The sequence below is a fragment of the Nicotiana attenuata genome, chromosome 12 (assembly GCF_001879085.1).
Source record: "Nicotiana attenuata strain UT chromosome 12, NIATTr2, whole genome shotgun sequence".
NCBI classification, from domain to species: domain Eukaryota; kingdom Viridiplantae; phylum Streptophyta; class Magnoliopsida; order Solanales; family Solanaceae; genus Nicotiana; species Nicotiana attenuata.
The window spans coordinates 43,440,571-43,453,803 of record NC_032000.1 but is presented as its reverse complement, the minus strand read 5'-3'; the positions used below and the strand labels follow the sequence as shown (position 1 = coordinate 43,453,803).

General features: G+C 34.8%; 1 protein-coding gene across 1 annotated transcript; it reads right to left on the bottom strand.

Annotated features, from left to right (window-relative positions):
• On the bottom strand, window positions 6,607-10,952 carry LOC109235626. The gene is made up of 5 exons (XM_019401803.1): window positions 10,640-10,952; window positions 9,951-10,314; window positions 7,510-7,580; window positions 7,002-7,100; window positions 6,607-6,820 (listed from the first exon to the last, which is right to left on the bottom strand). The coding sequence occupies exons 1-5, from the start codon at window positions 10,868-10,870 to the stop codon at window positions 6,710-6,712; spliced, it is 876 nt and encodes a 291-aa protein (XP_019257348.1). The 5' UTR covers window positions 10,871-10,952; the 3' UTR covers window positions 6,607-6,709.

Here is a 13,233-nt window from a genome sequence, read left to right as displayed (position 1 = left end):
GGTAACTGCACCGTTAATGTATAGCGCCAGATTTTCTGGCGTTATATAAAAAAAATCTGACACACTGATATAGCGCCATAAAAGTGGCGCTATACCCTTTAAGGAGTGAAACAATTGCTTCCATCTAATTGCTAGTTTGGCAAACAAGATCCAGATTATGTGCTCACTGGATGAGATCAAGATCCATCACGAAATAGTTGAACATTATATATTTTTTTTTCTTTTTAATGTATATTATGGAAGAATATAATCTAAGTTAATAATGTAAGAATTTTACATTTTTTTGTAAAAGGTTATGTGTTATCTTCTTTTTTGAAGTCATAACCATGCTTATATAGATGACTGTGTATAGTTGAATTATCTAAAAAATTATGCCAAAGGTTTTTAGAATCTGTGTATAAACATTGCATGCTAATGAAAAGTATAGCATTAGTATATGCTAACATTGCATGTTTATGAAAATGAATGAGTTGGTGCAACACTATTCATCACTCTATATTAAGTTTATTAATATAGCATTAGGTTTATTCACTTTTCAATTTAGCAACATTAGATATCTTACATTTGCATTTTTTTATTTTTAAATAATGGTTATATTTCTTTTTATACAATAATAATAATAATAATAATATTAACTTATAATTTTATATAAATATAATATATACAAAAATTAATATATCAAAAAATAGGATATAAAATTAAAATTGTAAAGATCTTAATAATAAAAATTAATTATATACACAATATATGATGAACTAAAAGTCCAAAAAAAAAATAATAAACCAAATTTGGTGTCATGCACTATAATGGTGCAAGATTTGGTGTTCCATTAGAGCAAAAAAATACCAAATTTTACACTATATTTAGATTTGGTGCAAAAAATGGTGCACCCTTAGAAATGTCCTTATATGGAGAAGAAGGTTGGTTGATGAACGAGGTATAAAAAAGATTGGTAAAATGGATGCGCGGGGATTGCTGTTGCTTATTGGGTGTTTTGGAATTCCACAAGTTTTTAGGGATGAGGATGTTAGGGACTTAAGACCACATGGTGAGAAGTTGTTTTAGAATATCTAAGATCTCTTGAACCAACACAGAGTTAGCTAAACATGTAACATGATGGTGCTAAAAACATAAACACAACAGGATCTGGTTGAATGCGTAGAGATAATGTTAGTAATCTGTATTTGTAAAATAATTTTGGAGAAAATAAAATAACATAAACAGAAATGTAGACGAACTAACAAAAAACTAATTCGAGCCCACTGAATTTACAGTGTTTTCTTAAGGAATTTAATCCCCTCCTAGTACCTAAGGTTATGGATTATTTCCTCCCAGGATAGATTGAATTACACACTGGTGTAGTTGTACTTCAAACCCCAGCGTTTCAGACGACGACGACGCGAGACTTGCCTTCTTCTTAACTCTTTATGAGCTAGAAGAAGAGCAATTGCTTATATACCCATCAAAAACCTTTTCCTCTTCCAATATGAGACAATGTTCCTTCATCAAGGGGGAAACTTAAAATTTCACTTTAAAATTTCATTTCCCTCCATTTCCGATTCCCTACAAAAGTTTTCAGCCTTTATCCTGGTATACATTGTTGCTCGTCTCAATTTACTCAAAAGTGTTTTTGCTTTTCTACGACAAACAACCAAAGATGTTGCTGAAGAAGCTTTTGTTTTTATTGCTCTCAGTTGTCACTACCCACACCACAGCAGTTAGAACTCCCTAATTTCCTATCTGTCTTTAGAAGTAGGGTCCAGTGAGTCTTATAAAGTGTTATGTCATGGTACTCTTATAAAGCACTTGCCTCCTTATTATGACCATCGAACATTTGCTCCTCTCATTCTTCAAGGAATTTCATCTTTGGAACCGATTAGTCTATTACGCTTCATGCGTCCCATAGATTATGTCCATCATGGACTTTATTCTATTTGGAGCATTAGTAGCTGAAATATGAAATTTAGTTTTAGGTCAGCAAATGCGCATGGCAACATTTTGCAAATGAATTATCACTTGAACTTCAAGTTCATATTTTCTTGTGCGAGGATCTAAGTGTACTCATAATAATTCATTCCATGTATTACTTTTTTCAGTTGCTCATTTTCTCCCATAATGTTGGGATCACCAACGCATATCCCCAACTTCTTTGGGGACCAATCTTTGTGCATTGTGGTGTCACAATTAAATCATATAGTACATCCATATTTCTAGATGAAAATATTTGGTTCCTGATCCTGAACCAATTGTGATGGGAAGAATATATCATAACTTGTTGGCTAGATGCGTACAAGTGCTGTTGTATATTAAATAATACACTTCATACAAAAAATTTATTTGGAGTTTTGTTCTCATAACCAATGGTTTAGCTATAATTGGAGGCATACAATTTCTACTAAACCAACTTGGATTTAAACCAACATTATCATCACAATTTACATTCTGGAATTGTGCTCTAATAATTTGAGCAAGCAACCTTGCAAAAGCCAAATTACAAGTTGATAACCAATGCACATGTTCCCATACAATATATGCATCTATTAAAATCATATAATAGTAAACGGTCCACATGGCAGGTGACTGGACCCTTATATATATCATCTTTTATTCGTTCCAGAAATCAACGAATTCAATCCCAACCTTAGCTGGTATATCATGAGAATAAGCAGCACAAGAGAATTCTTGAAGAATCTTATATTTCTTCAATATATGCCAATGTGAATTCTCAATCAATTTTCACATCATAATTGAACCGGGATGGCCAACCAGTCATGCCAACTGATATTTATTTCAGTAAACATCTAATTTACTATGGCATATGATTCCATCATCATGCTTATATTGTGTAGTACAAATAGAAGAAAACCGAGTAACCTTTTATATTTATCCAGTGTGATTATAGTAATATGAAGATATTCAATCTTCCTTTCATTTATAGTCTCAAATGTCAACCACTTTGGCTAATATATTTGAAACTCAAAAAATTTCTTTTGAGACTTACTACAATATCAATATCATAAACAATTTCATTCATCCGGATAGTAACCAATTAGTTCTTCCGGAGCTCTTCGTTAATTTTGTACTACATGATCTTTTGTCACACCATTCATATGGTAAATATGAAGGAGAAAATCATATCGTAATAAATTGTCATGGTCAAAGTCATCATAAGCAAAACCATTTCTTGCTTTAAGTTTGCCTTTAATAACTTTTTATAAGGCATGGCAAAATATTTTTGGCGTACCACATGTACGCGACCAATTACATATTTATGTAACCACATTGTAATATTCATTATCTTTATTTCTCTCAAACCTCTCTTAGAGGTGAGTTGGTATTTATCCAACCTTGCACAAGCACATTCTTATGCATAATTTTTATCACATCCGCTTCAAGAATGGAGCAAATCAAGTGGGACAAACTTCATGCTTTTTCATGAAAAATACATTATTTTTCTTTAGTCATCATTATATCATCAATATGGTACGTTGGGACTCAAACTCAATGCCTTACCCATATAAAGGCATGTTAGGCCATAATGAGTTGGGACTCAAATCTAACTCTTATCATCATAGAGCACCAGGACTCAAACCCGATGTCTTATCCTTATACAATGACATAATAAGTCTAAGTGGACTCACCCTTGAGCCTTTCATGATGTACTACTTTATAATAATCAGTTATTTTTGCCCGAACTTTAATGAAAGTACGCATTGATCTTTTTCACGAACAACCACATGATCAAACATAAAGGGAATAAAACTATCTTAGTTATACAAAATTTATTTTGACCAAAACATAAATTTAAATCCTAATTATTTTTTAAGATTAATTAGAAACCTTCTCATTAGTTAACAGTTCCATAATCTTGGCTTGCAAACTGTCGGAGCAGTACATTTAGGAGATGATGTCAAGGCATCGTAATATGCTCTTGTTTGTCACTCTAAAGCAGGTACTTGACGGGTGTCTAGCGTATATAAAATTCTAACTCGTACTCAGTCAAATAATAGTATAGAAAGATGTCGAACCCACAGAGATTGATTTATCTATTCTTCAGAAGTTTCTTGTTTTAATTACTATTTGAGAAAATCAGAAAGAGTTGAGTTGTGAATTAGCTAACTAAAAATGCACGAATAGAGCAGTAGAAAATATTTTGTTTTTCACAAATATATTAAAAAGGTGTTGGGATATTGAGATCACTTAATATTTCTATTATATAGTAGAATTATTATTCCTCAATTTCTATTTCTCAAAAATGTATAAATGTCTCTCACGATTACAAATCTATATATTATTACTCAAGTTGAATAATTAATTGCACTCCTCTCGGTTATACAAATTAATCTTCAAAATAGTAATACTCAAGAACCAGAAATATATGATTGAACTAAAACATGCTCTTGTTAGTAAGTCCCTTTCGGTTACCCTACTTGTTATAACTGATTATTACACCATTCACCTCTCTTGATTACAAATAAGTATAAAATTAATTATAACATAAAAGAGATAGATCTTACTGAATAAATATTAACATTTATCAATACTACATTTAACTATATTATTTCTTCCGCCTCTCTCGATTACAAAATTAATAAACAGTTAATATGTAGTACAAGATAGATAGATGTTAATAAATTAAATAACGTCTAACTGTAAAAGCAGATAAAAGTTAAATAAATTTTAGCTCAAGCATGTGAATTTGAGGAATAATATCTACTATTATATAGAAATATTAAGATCCGTCTTTCTCCCAACACAAGAAAAGTTACTCCATATTGAAATTAGTACTAACAATGAAAATATTCTTGTCCATTAAATAAGAAAATAGAAAGAAATATTCAAGAAGAATAATCTCCCCTATTTAATTAAAAGCAGGAACTAGAGTAATTTCCTACACTAGAATTTATTTAGAAACAACAACTAAACCACTATGGTGATTTAAAATAAAAGATAACTCGATACTAGTGAAAAAAAATAAAACAGAGAAGCTTATTAAGAATTTGGATTTAGACTTCTAGCTCTAAGCTTTCTCTCTACTGCGATGCCTTCTTCTGATCGAGCAACAACTTCTTATATAAGAAAAATTCATGATGACTTTTCGATATGGTGCTAGATTTCCATGGCAAATCTAGATTTTGGATTTGCAGAGAAGAATTCTGTCATTCTAAGTTTAGATTTCATCATGGCAAATCGAGACTTGGTGCATTGTCACGACAGTAATGAATCATAGCTCGATCTTACACTTCTTTGTTGTATTTTTCTTGAATATTTGTTTTACTTTTTTCATATTGTGCACAACAATTCTTCTATAATTATTCCTGCAAAATAAAGAAAAATATGGAGAAAACATGATAATTTATATGTTTTTATGAGAGAAATTATGTGGTTAACATCTGGTAAAATGCACTTATCAGTACTCCATATGTATATATCTGCACAAATGAAACTAAATTGTTAAGTAACATAAATTAAACCAAGTCTTAAGTATTAACATAAGTTAATTGCAGAATTCACGGCAACTGAAAAATGATACTCCCTGTATAACAGAAGCAAACACAACATTGATATGGCAACGAATGCCAGATTTTCATAGGCTCAACCAAATTGATTCAAGGTTGTAGCTCCCATGGAACTTTCATCTCTTATAGAAAATATAAGAAGAATATAACAATTCGTGCTGATAACGTGTTAAAAAACTTAGCTCAAAGTAATAATATAAAACAAGAAGATAGACAGAATGTAGAGAGCAAGAGATGAGAGATTCTTATTTCTTTCATATGTTCAAGTGTGTTACAAAATGACTTCTCATCCTCTATTTATAGTACTACATAGAGGTATACCAAAAGAATTCCATAAATATGTCATTAAACATTTGAGATCATGGTCTAAGATCATGGGGGAGGTATGGGAGTTACAACTATAACTCCATAAGTATTAGAGTAGTGGGAGTTATGGAGATAATGGAGAAGAGTAGTGGGTATTACTCATTTAGTGGTTATGGACATCCAGTATAATTATATTTTATAACAAAAGGGAAATTATAGGATTTTGAGTCAGAATTGAAAGAGAATAGGAGATGAAATTTAGCTCTCAAATGGCAGACGACTGGTATTCAGAAAGAAAAAGGCGTGAAGGTGCCCGTGAGAGATAAAAACAAAGTGATGATTTTAAAGGAAGTTGCTATGTTGGCATCTATATAAAGTAGTTCTTTGATGTTTTTGTTAGATTTCAAGAGCATTCTCCCCTACCCATTTATGCAGGCATGTTTGAATGTTAAAAGGATATCTGAGCAGCCTGCTGATCTTTTAGTATTTTTTCCCAATGCAGATTCAGATTTTGAACCACACAACCATTTTGTTCTTTCTTTATGGAGTTACGATTCAAGGAAATTTCATTTATGTTGAGGATTACTAGTTATTTACCATGTCTGTGACTACTACACCCATATGCAACAATAACAAAGGTCCCAATCAGTATCGTTGTGGGTATTCACAGATAAGTAGAGTTTTCGACGAAATCACAGTTCATCATTTGAAGCTGTAGATATGACTAGTTATCTTTCGTATAATTGGGTTAAATTAGCGAAATCTTTAAGAGAGAAGCAAGTGTTACCTGTGAATGTTCTTTCTTATAGAGATATTTGGACAAGTAGTTTACAACTATACAAGTAATATTTTCAATGAGGGATAAGATCAGTAATACATCCTAATCAAGGCTCTTTCATAGTTTGCTGTTGCTGCTCAAGCTTCTTAATCAAATTAGCTTTATCTTCCTCTCTCAAATCGTTGAATATGAATACTGATTTGTCTCCAATATCATCCTGAAATACAAAGAGAGACAGAGAGTACCCGCGAAGTGGATTAGAACTTGTCACTGGATTTTTTTGTTGTTGTTAGGGATCTATATTGATAACTACATCATCCTTGGTGGTTTTTGTAAAATTTGAAAAAGTAAAACGGATAGGTATAAAGAGAACAACTAAGTAAATGAATGGGATCTACCTTGATAGGTTGAGTGAACTTCCTCCCAGCAAAGATCACAAACAGTGCCATCCATGTGCTCAATAGGGTGATCTTTACTCCATCATCCATCAGACCAGTCTGTAATCCAAAAGATACTCCTAAGATCATTATAATATTTGATAGAAAACTGTTTCAACAAGAAAATATGATTTTAGTCCCTAATTCGTAGATTGAACATAGCTTTTGGACAAATAGATATTATAAAGTGAAATTGAAAATGAAAACCAATCATATTATAAACTGTTTCCTTTGTTTCTCAACTATTGGAGGCTAGTCCAACAATCTGAGTGCTGGCCAAAATAGAAAAAAGAAGCTTGAATTGGAGCATCTCAAGATCTTCAGGGGTAAAATACATGAGTTGTCGTTTCCTGCCGCTGGAGGATTGACGCTTCAATTGCAAAGCTTGGGAAAGTATATTTCGAGTTTAAAACTAAATAGCTCTATACAGAATGAAATTTAGGGTTAGCAGCATAGCTGCAAACTTTACCAGGTGCCCAAGTAGGAGTGAAGGGATGACAAATGTCAGAATGCCAGCTTCCAACTTTCCATAGCAAAGTCCTGTTTCAAAGATAACAAAAAATTAACTCGGAGATCCTCAAATGAGCAGACTGTTTTATAGAAAGTGGAAGTTAAAAAGCAGTATAATTTGGACATATAAATAATATGTCATAACTGCTCATGACAACTACAACTAAGGGACAGACAGTATGTTCTTTTATTCTGAAAAGCAGCATACATTTTGTTATATCTCCAAACCTAAAGCTTGCAAACCAAGTTTATATTTGTACAACAAATCAGTTCTAAACCAGTAACCGCAGGATAATATTATGTTGTAGGTGAAATTGTGGAGATATAATTGATGGAAAACACTCAACCCCACGGTTGCCAATTGTTTTCCACAGATATAGTTTGAGGATGATGTGAATCAGCTAATCAGTTGTCCAATTTGGTAAGTTGTTAGATTCGCCAATAATGACACCTTGTTGCCATGCACATATTCAGACATCCTTGGTTTGATTGGATCCTTCAGATGGTAGGGCATAGAGTAGACGATAATGTTGACTTCTCCATACAATTTCAGAAGCTTCTTGTAGGGAACAATACAAAGTTCTATGTTCTCTTATATCTTTTTTGCGTCCTCAACTATCGGCCTTGTTAATTAGCTTAAGTATAAGATTTCTGATCTTATAAGTGATAATCACCTCAGCATTACGAAGTCCTTTTAGTTTAACTTATCATTATTTTGTACTAGTTTTTATTAAAGCCCCTTTGTTTAGAATGGTAACAGTTGTATATATCGACAGCATAAAGGGGATGTTGTAGCCCCTGTACATATTCCGAAACAAAAAGAGCAAGAACAGCTAACTAAACATGCCTTGTTCATCTTACAAGGATTCTATAATGTCTAGTATGGATTCATCAACACTTACATAGCTTTCTTTACACCAAAAATGAAAAAGCAGTATACAATCCAACCTCATCTTGCACACAAGGGTGTTGCCTAGTGGTCAATGTAGTGGGTGAGAAACATCACGTCTCAGGTTCAAATTCCAGCGGAGGCAAAAAATACTAGGTGATTTCTTCCCATCTATCCAAGCCTTGTTGGATAGAGTTACCTGGTACCTGTTGCTGGCACGAGGTGGCAGGTATCCCGTAGAATTAGTCGAGGTGCGCGCAAGCTGGCCCGGACACCACGGTTATTAACAAAAAGTCCGAGTTCATCTTCTGGATAAAACTGCTTTCTCTTCAAAACACCTAGCATTCCTCTCCTTCCAGGCTATCCACCAGATGCAGGCTGGGATCTAATTCCACCATTTCTTCTGCCTGACATTGTTGCCCACAATTGTTCCAACACTGCTAAAGATCTATGTTGACTGCGGCATAGTCCATCTAAGTCCAATTACTGAAAAACTAGTGCTAGAGTTGCATAGTTATTCTGCAGTGCAAAAATAAGTGGTTGTTGCTCTCTGTTTCTACCTTACACAAGTAGCATCCGGAGCTCAGTAGGATTCCTCTTCTCATTAAGTTTTCCTGGGTTAAACAAGATTTCCTTGCCACCATCCAGACAAAGCAATTAACTTTGAATGGGGCCTTGACTTTCCAAATCTGTTTCCAAGGCCAGTTGGATCCTTCCTGATTATCCCCTGTGTATAGGGAGTAAGATAACCTAACTGTAATGATCTTCTTGCTGGAGCCATTCCATGTTAGTTGATCTTCGCAGTCTGTTGTCCCCTGGAACACCTCCACCCGTTGTAGTAGTTCAGCAACTCTGTCAATTTCTCAGTCATTTAATAGCCTTCTGAAATTGAAATTCCACCCTTGCTGACTCCATACATCTGCTACCTTGGCTGTTGGATTTGATGTCAAGCTGAATAAATCAGGAAAGATGTCTTTGATAGGTTTATGCCCAAGCCAATTGTCATTCCAAAAGGATGTCTTTTTACCATCCCCTATGTAGAATCCAAAAAGAATTTTCAAAGGTAGGCCATAGGGATCTGATAGATCTCCAGTTACTCGCACCGAAAGGGGAGGTGACAATTTTAGTATACCATAAAGATACTTGACCAATTTCTGCAGTTGATAACTTGCCTCCATACATCAAGTTCTTCACGGTTATACCTCCACAACCCTTTTTGACAGTGTGCTTCCTCAAGTTTAATTGAGGGTGTTTTTAAAAACAGAATCTATAATTGCATGCTAGTGTTATTTCTATCTATTTGGCCCTTAAAACCCAAAAATTTCCATCTTGAATTTCAGGTTTGGGTTGGATAAGATCTTTGAGGATCTGTTATTTGTAACATGGGATTCAGAGTTTTCTAACATTTCATCACGAAAGATTTCAGCTAAAGAACAACAATAGATAAATAATAAGCAAACTCAATTGGCCTCATAACTGCATGTTTATAAAGATGTAACTAAAAACCTAACCTTCCTTGAAGACAAGTCCTGTCAATGCTGCAAAAAGCGGTCCGACAAACCAAACAGCTGTTTGATTCTCGATAACATATTGAACTAAACTCATGTCAGCCGGTTGAGCAAGGGTAGAATACGTTGCCAATGAACCGAGAGCACCCAGCAACCATAAAGCTTGAAGAGTACGTTTAATTTCAGTCACATAAATGTGAATAAGATATAATGACAGACCAAGTCCGCAAGATCCAATTGCATAAAATAAATCAAGATTTCTCCCAATCAAGTTGCTCAAGACTGAATCATTGGGAAGCAAAGCCGTAGAAGATGCAAGAACAAATGATGCAGCCGCAGTTACTAATCCTGATCTATATAAAATTACCTGCAAAATTGATATGCATTTTGAAATTTAGCTATATGATTGTTGATAGAAGAAATATGTGGTAAAATATTTTGCATTCATCATTTGTTTGACTTGCAAAATTCATTCAGGAAGAATCCCGATGCTCACCGATTTCAGTCTATTAGATAGCTAAATTGTGGCGTCACTAACAAAGTGAGCTAGGGTTGATCAACTGCGCTATGCCTAAATTCTGATATAACACCGAGATAACTAATTGTATAAGTTTCTCCTTGAACTTGGAGCAACAGTGTGGCCGAACGAACTAGAATAGAACAACTCAAGAAGTAGGTGCAGATGGTTTTACCTCTCGAATATCGGCGTCTTCAATAGTCCAAGGGCCATAAACCCCTTGATAAACTGTAGGTTTGGTCGTCTGGGACTGTGACTCTCCCAGCGCCCTGCACTTGCAGTCAAAGTTGGATTTTGTAATTATGGGTTTGCATCGTATTTGCGGCCTCGCTTTTATAATTGGATTTGGTGCCGAGATTGTGAAAAGTGAAAGTGAAATGGACGCCGACGCCGTTCCCAAATTCATGCTCCGACTTTTTTTTGTGCTTATTCTGCTACCTGTACGAAACTACAGATCTCTAAAACATTTCCACTTATTATTCTGGTGTTGTTAAATCCACAACTAAATGAGAATGTGCGGATGTGTGAATAAGACAGGCAAATTACCTAGTCTACCCCCGGAACGGAACTTAGGACCAAATCTCTCTGTGACACAATTTCTCAGGGCAATCTATTATACCCCCAATCTTTCCAAAGTGTGCCTAAGACACACCTCTTTTGCTACGTGGCAGGCGCATGTCTAACCAAAAAGATAAGAGCGTGAACCTCTTTTGCTATGTGTCAGGTAGGGGTGTTCATAAAAACCCGAAAAACCGAACCAAACCGAAAACCAAACCAAACCGACCAAAAAAATCGATACTTTTTGGTTTGGTTTGGTTTTGGTTTTGAATTTTAAAAACCGATCAAATTTGGTTTGGTTTGGTTTTGGTTTTAATAAAAAAGTAACCGAAAAAAACCGAACTAAACCGACTATAGGAGGAGCTATTTCAAATTTATTATTACAACTATATATATGTATATTTTCATACAAAGTTTCAAAATTTTTATGGTGAATGTTAATCGTTTGCACTTTTAGTACAATTTTTTACCTTTATATTCTAGTTTGATTGGTAATTTTTTTTTGTTAAGTGTAAGAATCCATTTCATGTTAAAAAAATTTATATATTTTTAATTGAGTCCTTAAATTATTCATCACTATTTGATTCAATTATCATCAATATATTTTAGTAAATAATAGATTTCTCAAAGGGCGATTATGAGTGTATTGAAGGATATTTCATGTTGCTTGATTCTGGACCGAATTAGATTCTCATGGGCTTATTGATGGGTTCAGACTCAGGAAGATTAAGTGATTGCGTAGTAGTTATGGCTGCGAAAGGGTATGAAGAGATGTCAGCTTGAGGCTAAGCAGGTGGGTTATAACCTACGAGGTAATCTAAGGATGTATGACTTTTATGATGTTGTGTGGGGGCTTCCTTATCTACCAGTGGGTTATACTTGTGTGATTTGAGTTTGGATCGGTTGTAATAGTTGACCTGACCATCACGAGGACGAATGCGAGCTTAGCAGATGATTTGAGGTATTAGATGGTTTGTGTTACATGAGCTTATGAGGGATTGAGTTAAAATTCGATGCAGGATTATGGCAGTAATAAAGGATGGGCATTTTGAGTTATCGAGTGATTTTCCCTATGGCTTTGAGCCAAGTGGGGGAGTCTGCTATCGACGAGTTGATTGCACGGTTATATATTTTATTGATTATGGTGTGAAGTATACTTGTCAATCAGTTATGACTTGTAGAGGCTGAGATCGAGGATGAGGCTGAGATCGAGGATGACTCGAGTAAGGGAATTTCTGGATACGAGATACATTACACTTTATGGGTATATGTGAATCATGGAATGATTTGAGTTTGTAATTCGTGACGGATGTAGCGTGCATGGAGTAAGGGTTCACTCGGTTGTTTAGAGGTGTGGGTTACTTCTTTGGGTATTGTCGTGCTAATGGGGCATAGGTCGTTCGGCCCGTTTGGGCGGTGCAATTAAGATGTGAGCAGGGTAGATGACTCTCGAGAAGGTTCTAGTGGGTTCAAGATTTATATGTAGCAATTGAGAGTTTTCTGGATTTGTATATGGTTAATACCTGAGATTTACATTGGATGGTGTTGGCACTCGCGGTATTTCTGTCATTATGGATTATACATTTCAGTTTCAGGAAGGTGAAGGAAATGACTTTAGATTCGCATGAGGTCTCTTCAGAATGGGTATCTCGGTTATGGTACTTTTGGGGTACTTAAGAGAGGATTCAGCGGCTTATGGGCCTTAGGGAGGTGTGGTTCCATGCTAGAGTTTGTGGGCTGAGTTTGGGTAAGGATCGTGGTGTTCTAGCAAGGAGAAGTATCAACTTGAACTCATGGTAATGGTTACGATCGATTCTTTGGGTACTTATGATGTGATGAGTCTCTACAGGTGTTTTGTGGAAATGCACTTGGGTTTTTGGTGACCAGCGTAGCTTGGTTGAATTAGAGAGATTCAGTTCAGCTAGCTTGGTTATGTGCAAATGGGTTTCGAAGAGTTCTCGATAATTTATATCATGGTTCGAGGTGGATATTGTAAAACCCCGTACATTCGGACTAGGTGTGGATATGTTAAATGGGTATTAATTTGATATTTTAGACATATGAAGTCCTAGAGGGATGATTATTGGTGAAAATAGTTGTTTCAAAATCGAGATGGAAAGTGAGTTGCATAAGATTTGACAAAATCGACTAAGTTTGCAGAAGGTCTATCTTCCAGCCGTGTCTAATAAAAATATGTAAGGAAGTTGGGAA

Coding starts and splice junctions, on each gene's coding strand:
- LOC109235626 (XM_019401803.1), bottom strand. CDS start 10,870: ATGAATTTGGGAACGGCGTCGGCGTCCATTTCACTTTCACTTTTCACA. Junction 7,101..7,509: donor CACTCCTACTTGGGCACCTG/GTAAAGTTTGCA, acceptor TTTGGATTACAG/ACTGGTCTGATGGATGATGG. Junction 6,821..7,001: donor AGTTCACTCAACCTATCAAG/GTAGATCCCATT, acceptor TTTGTATTTCAG/GATGATATTGGAGACAAATC.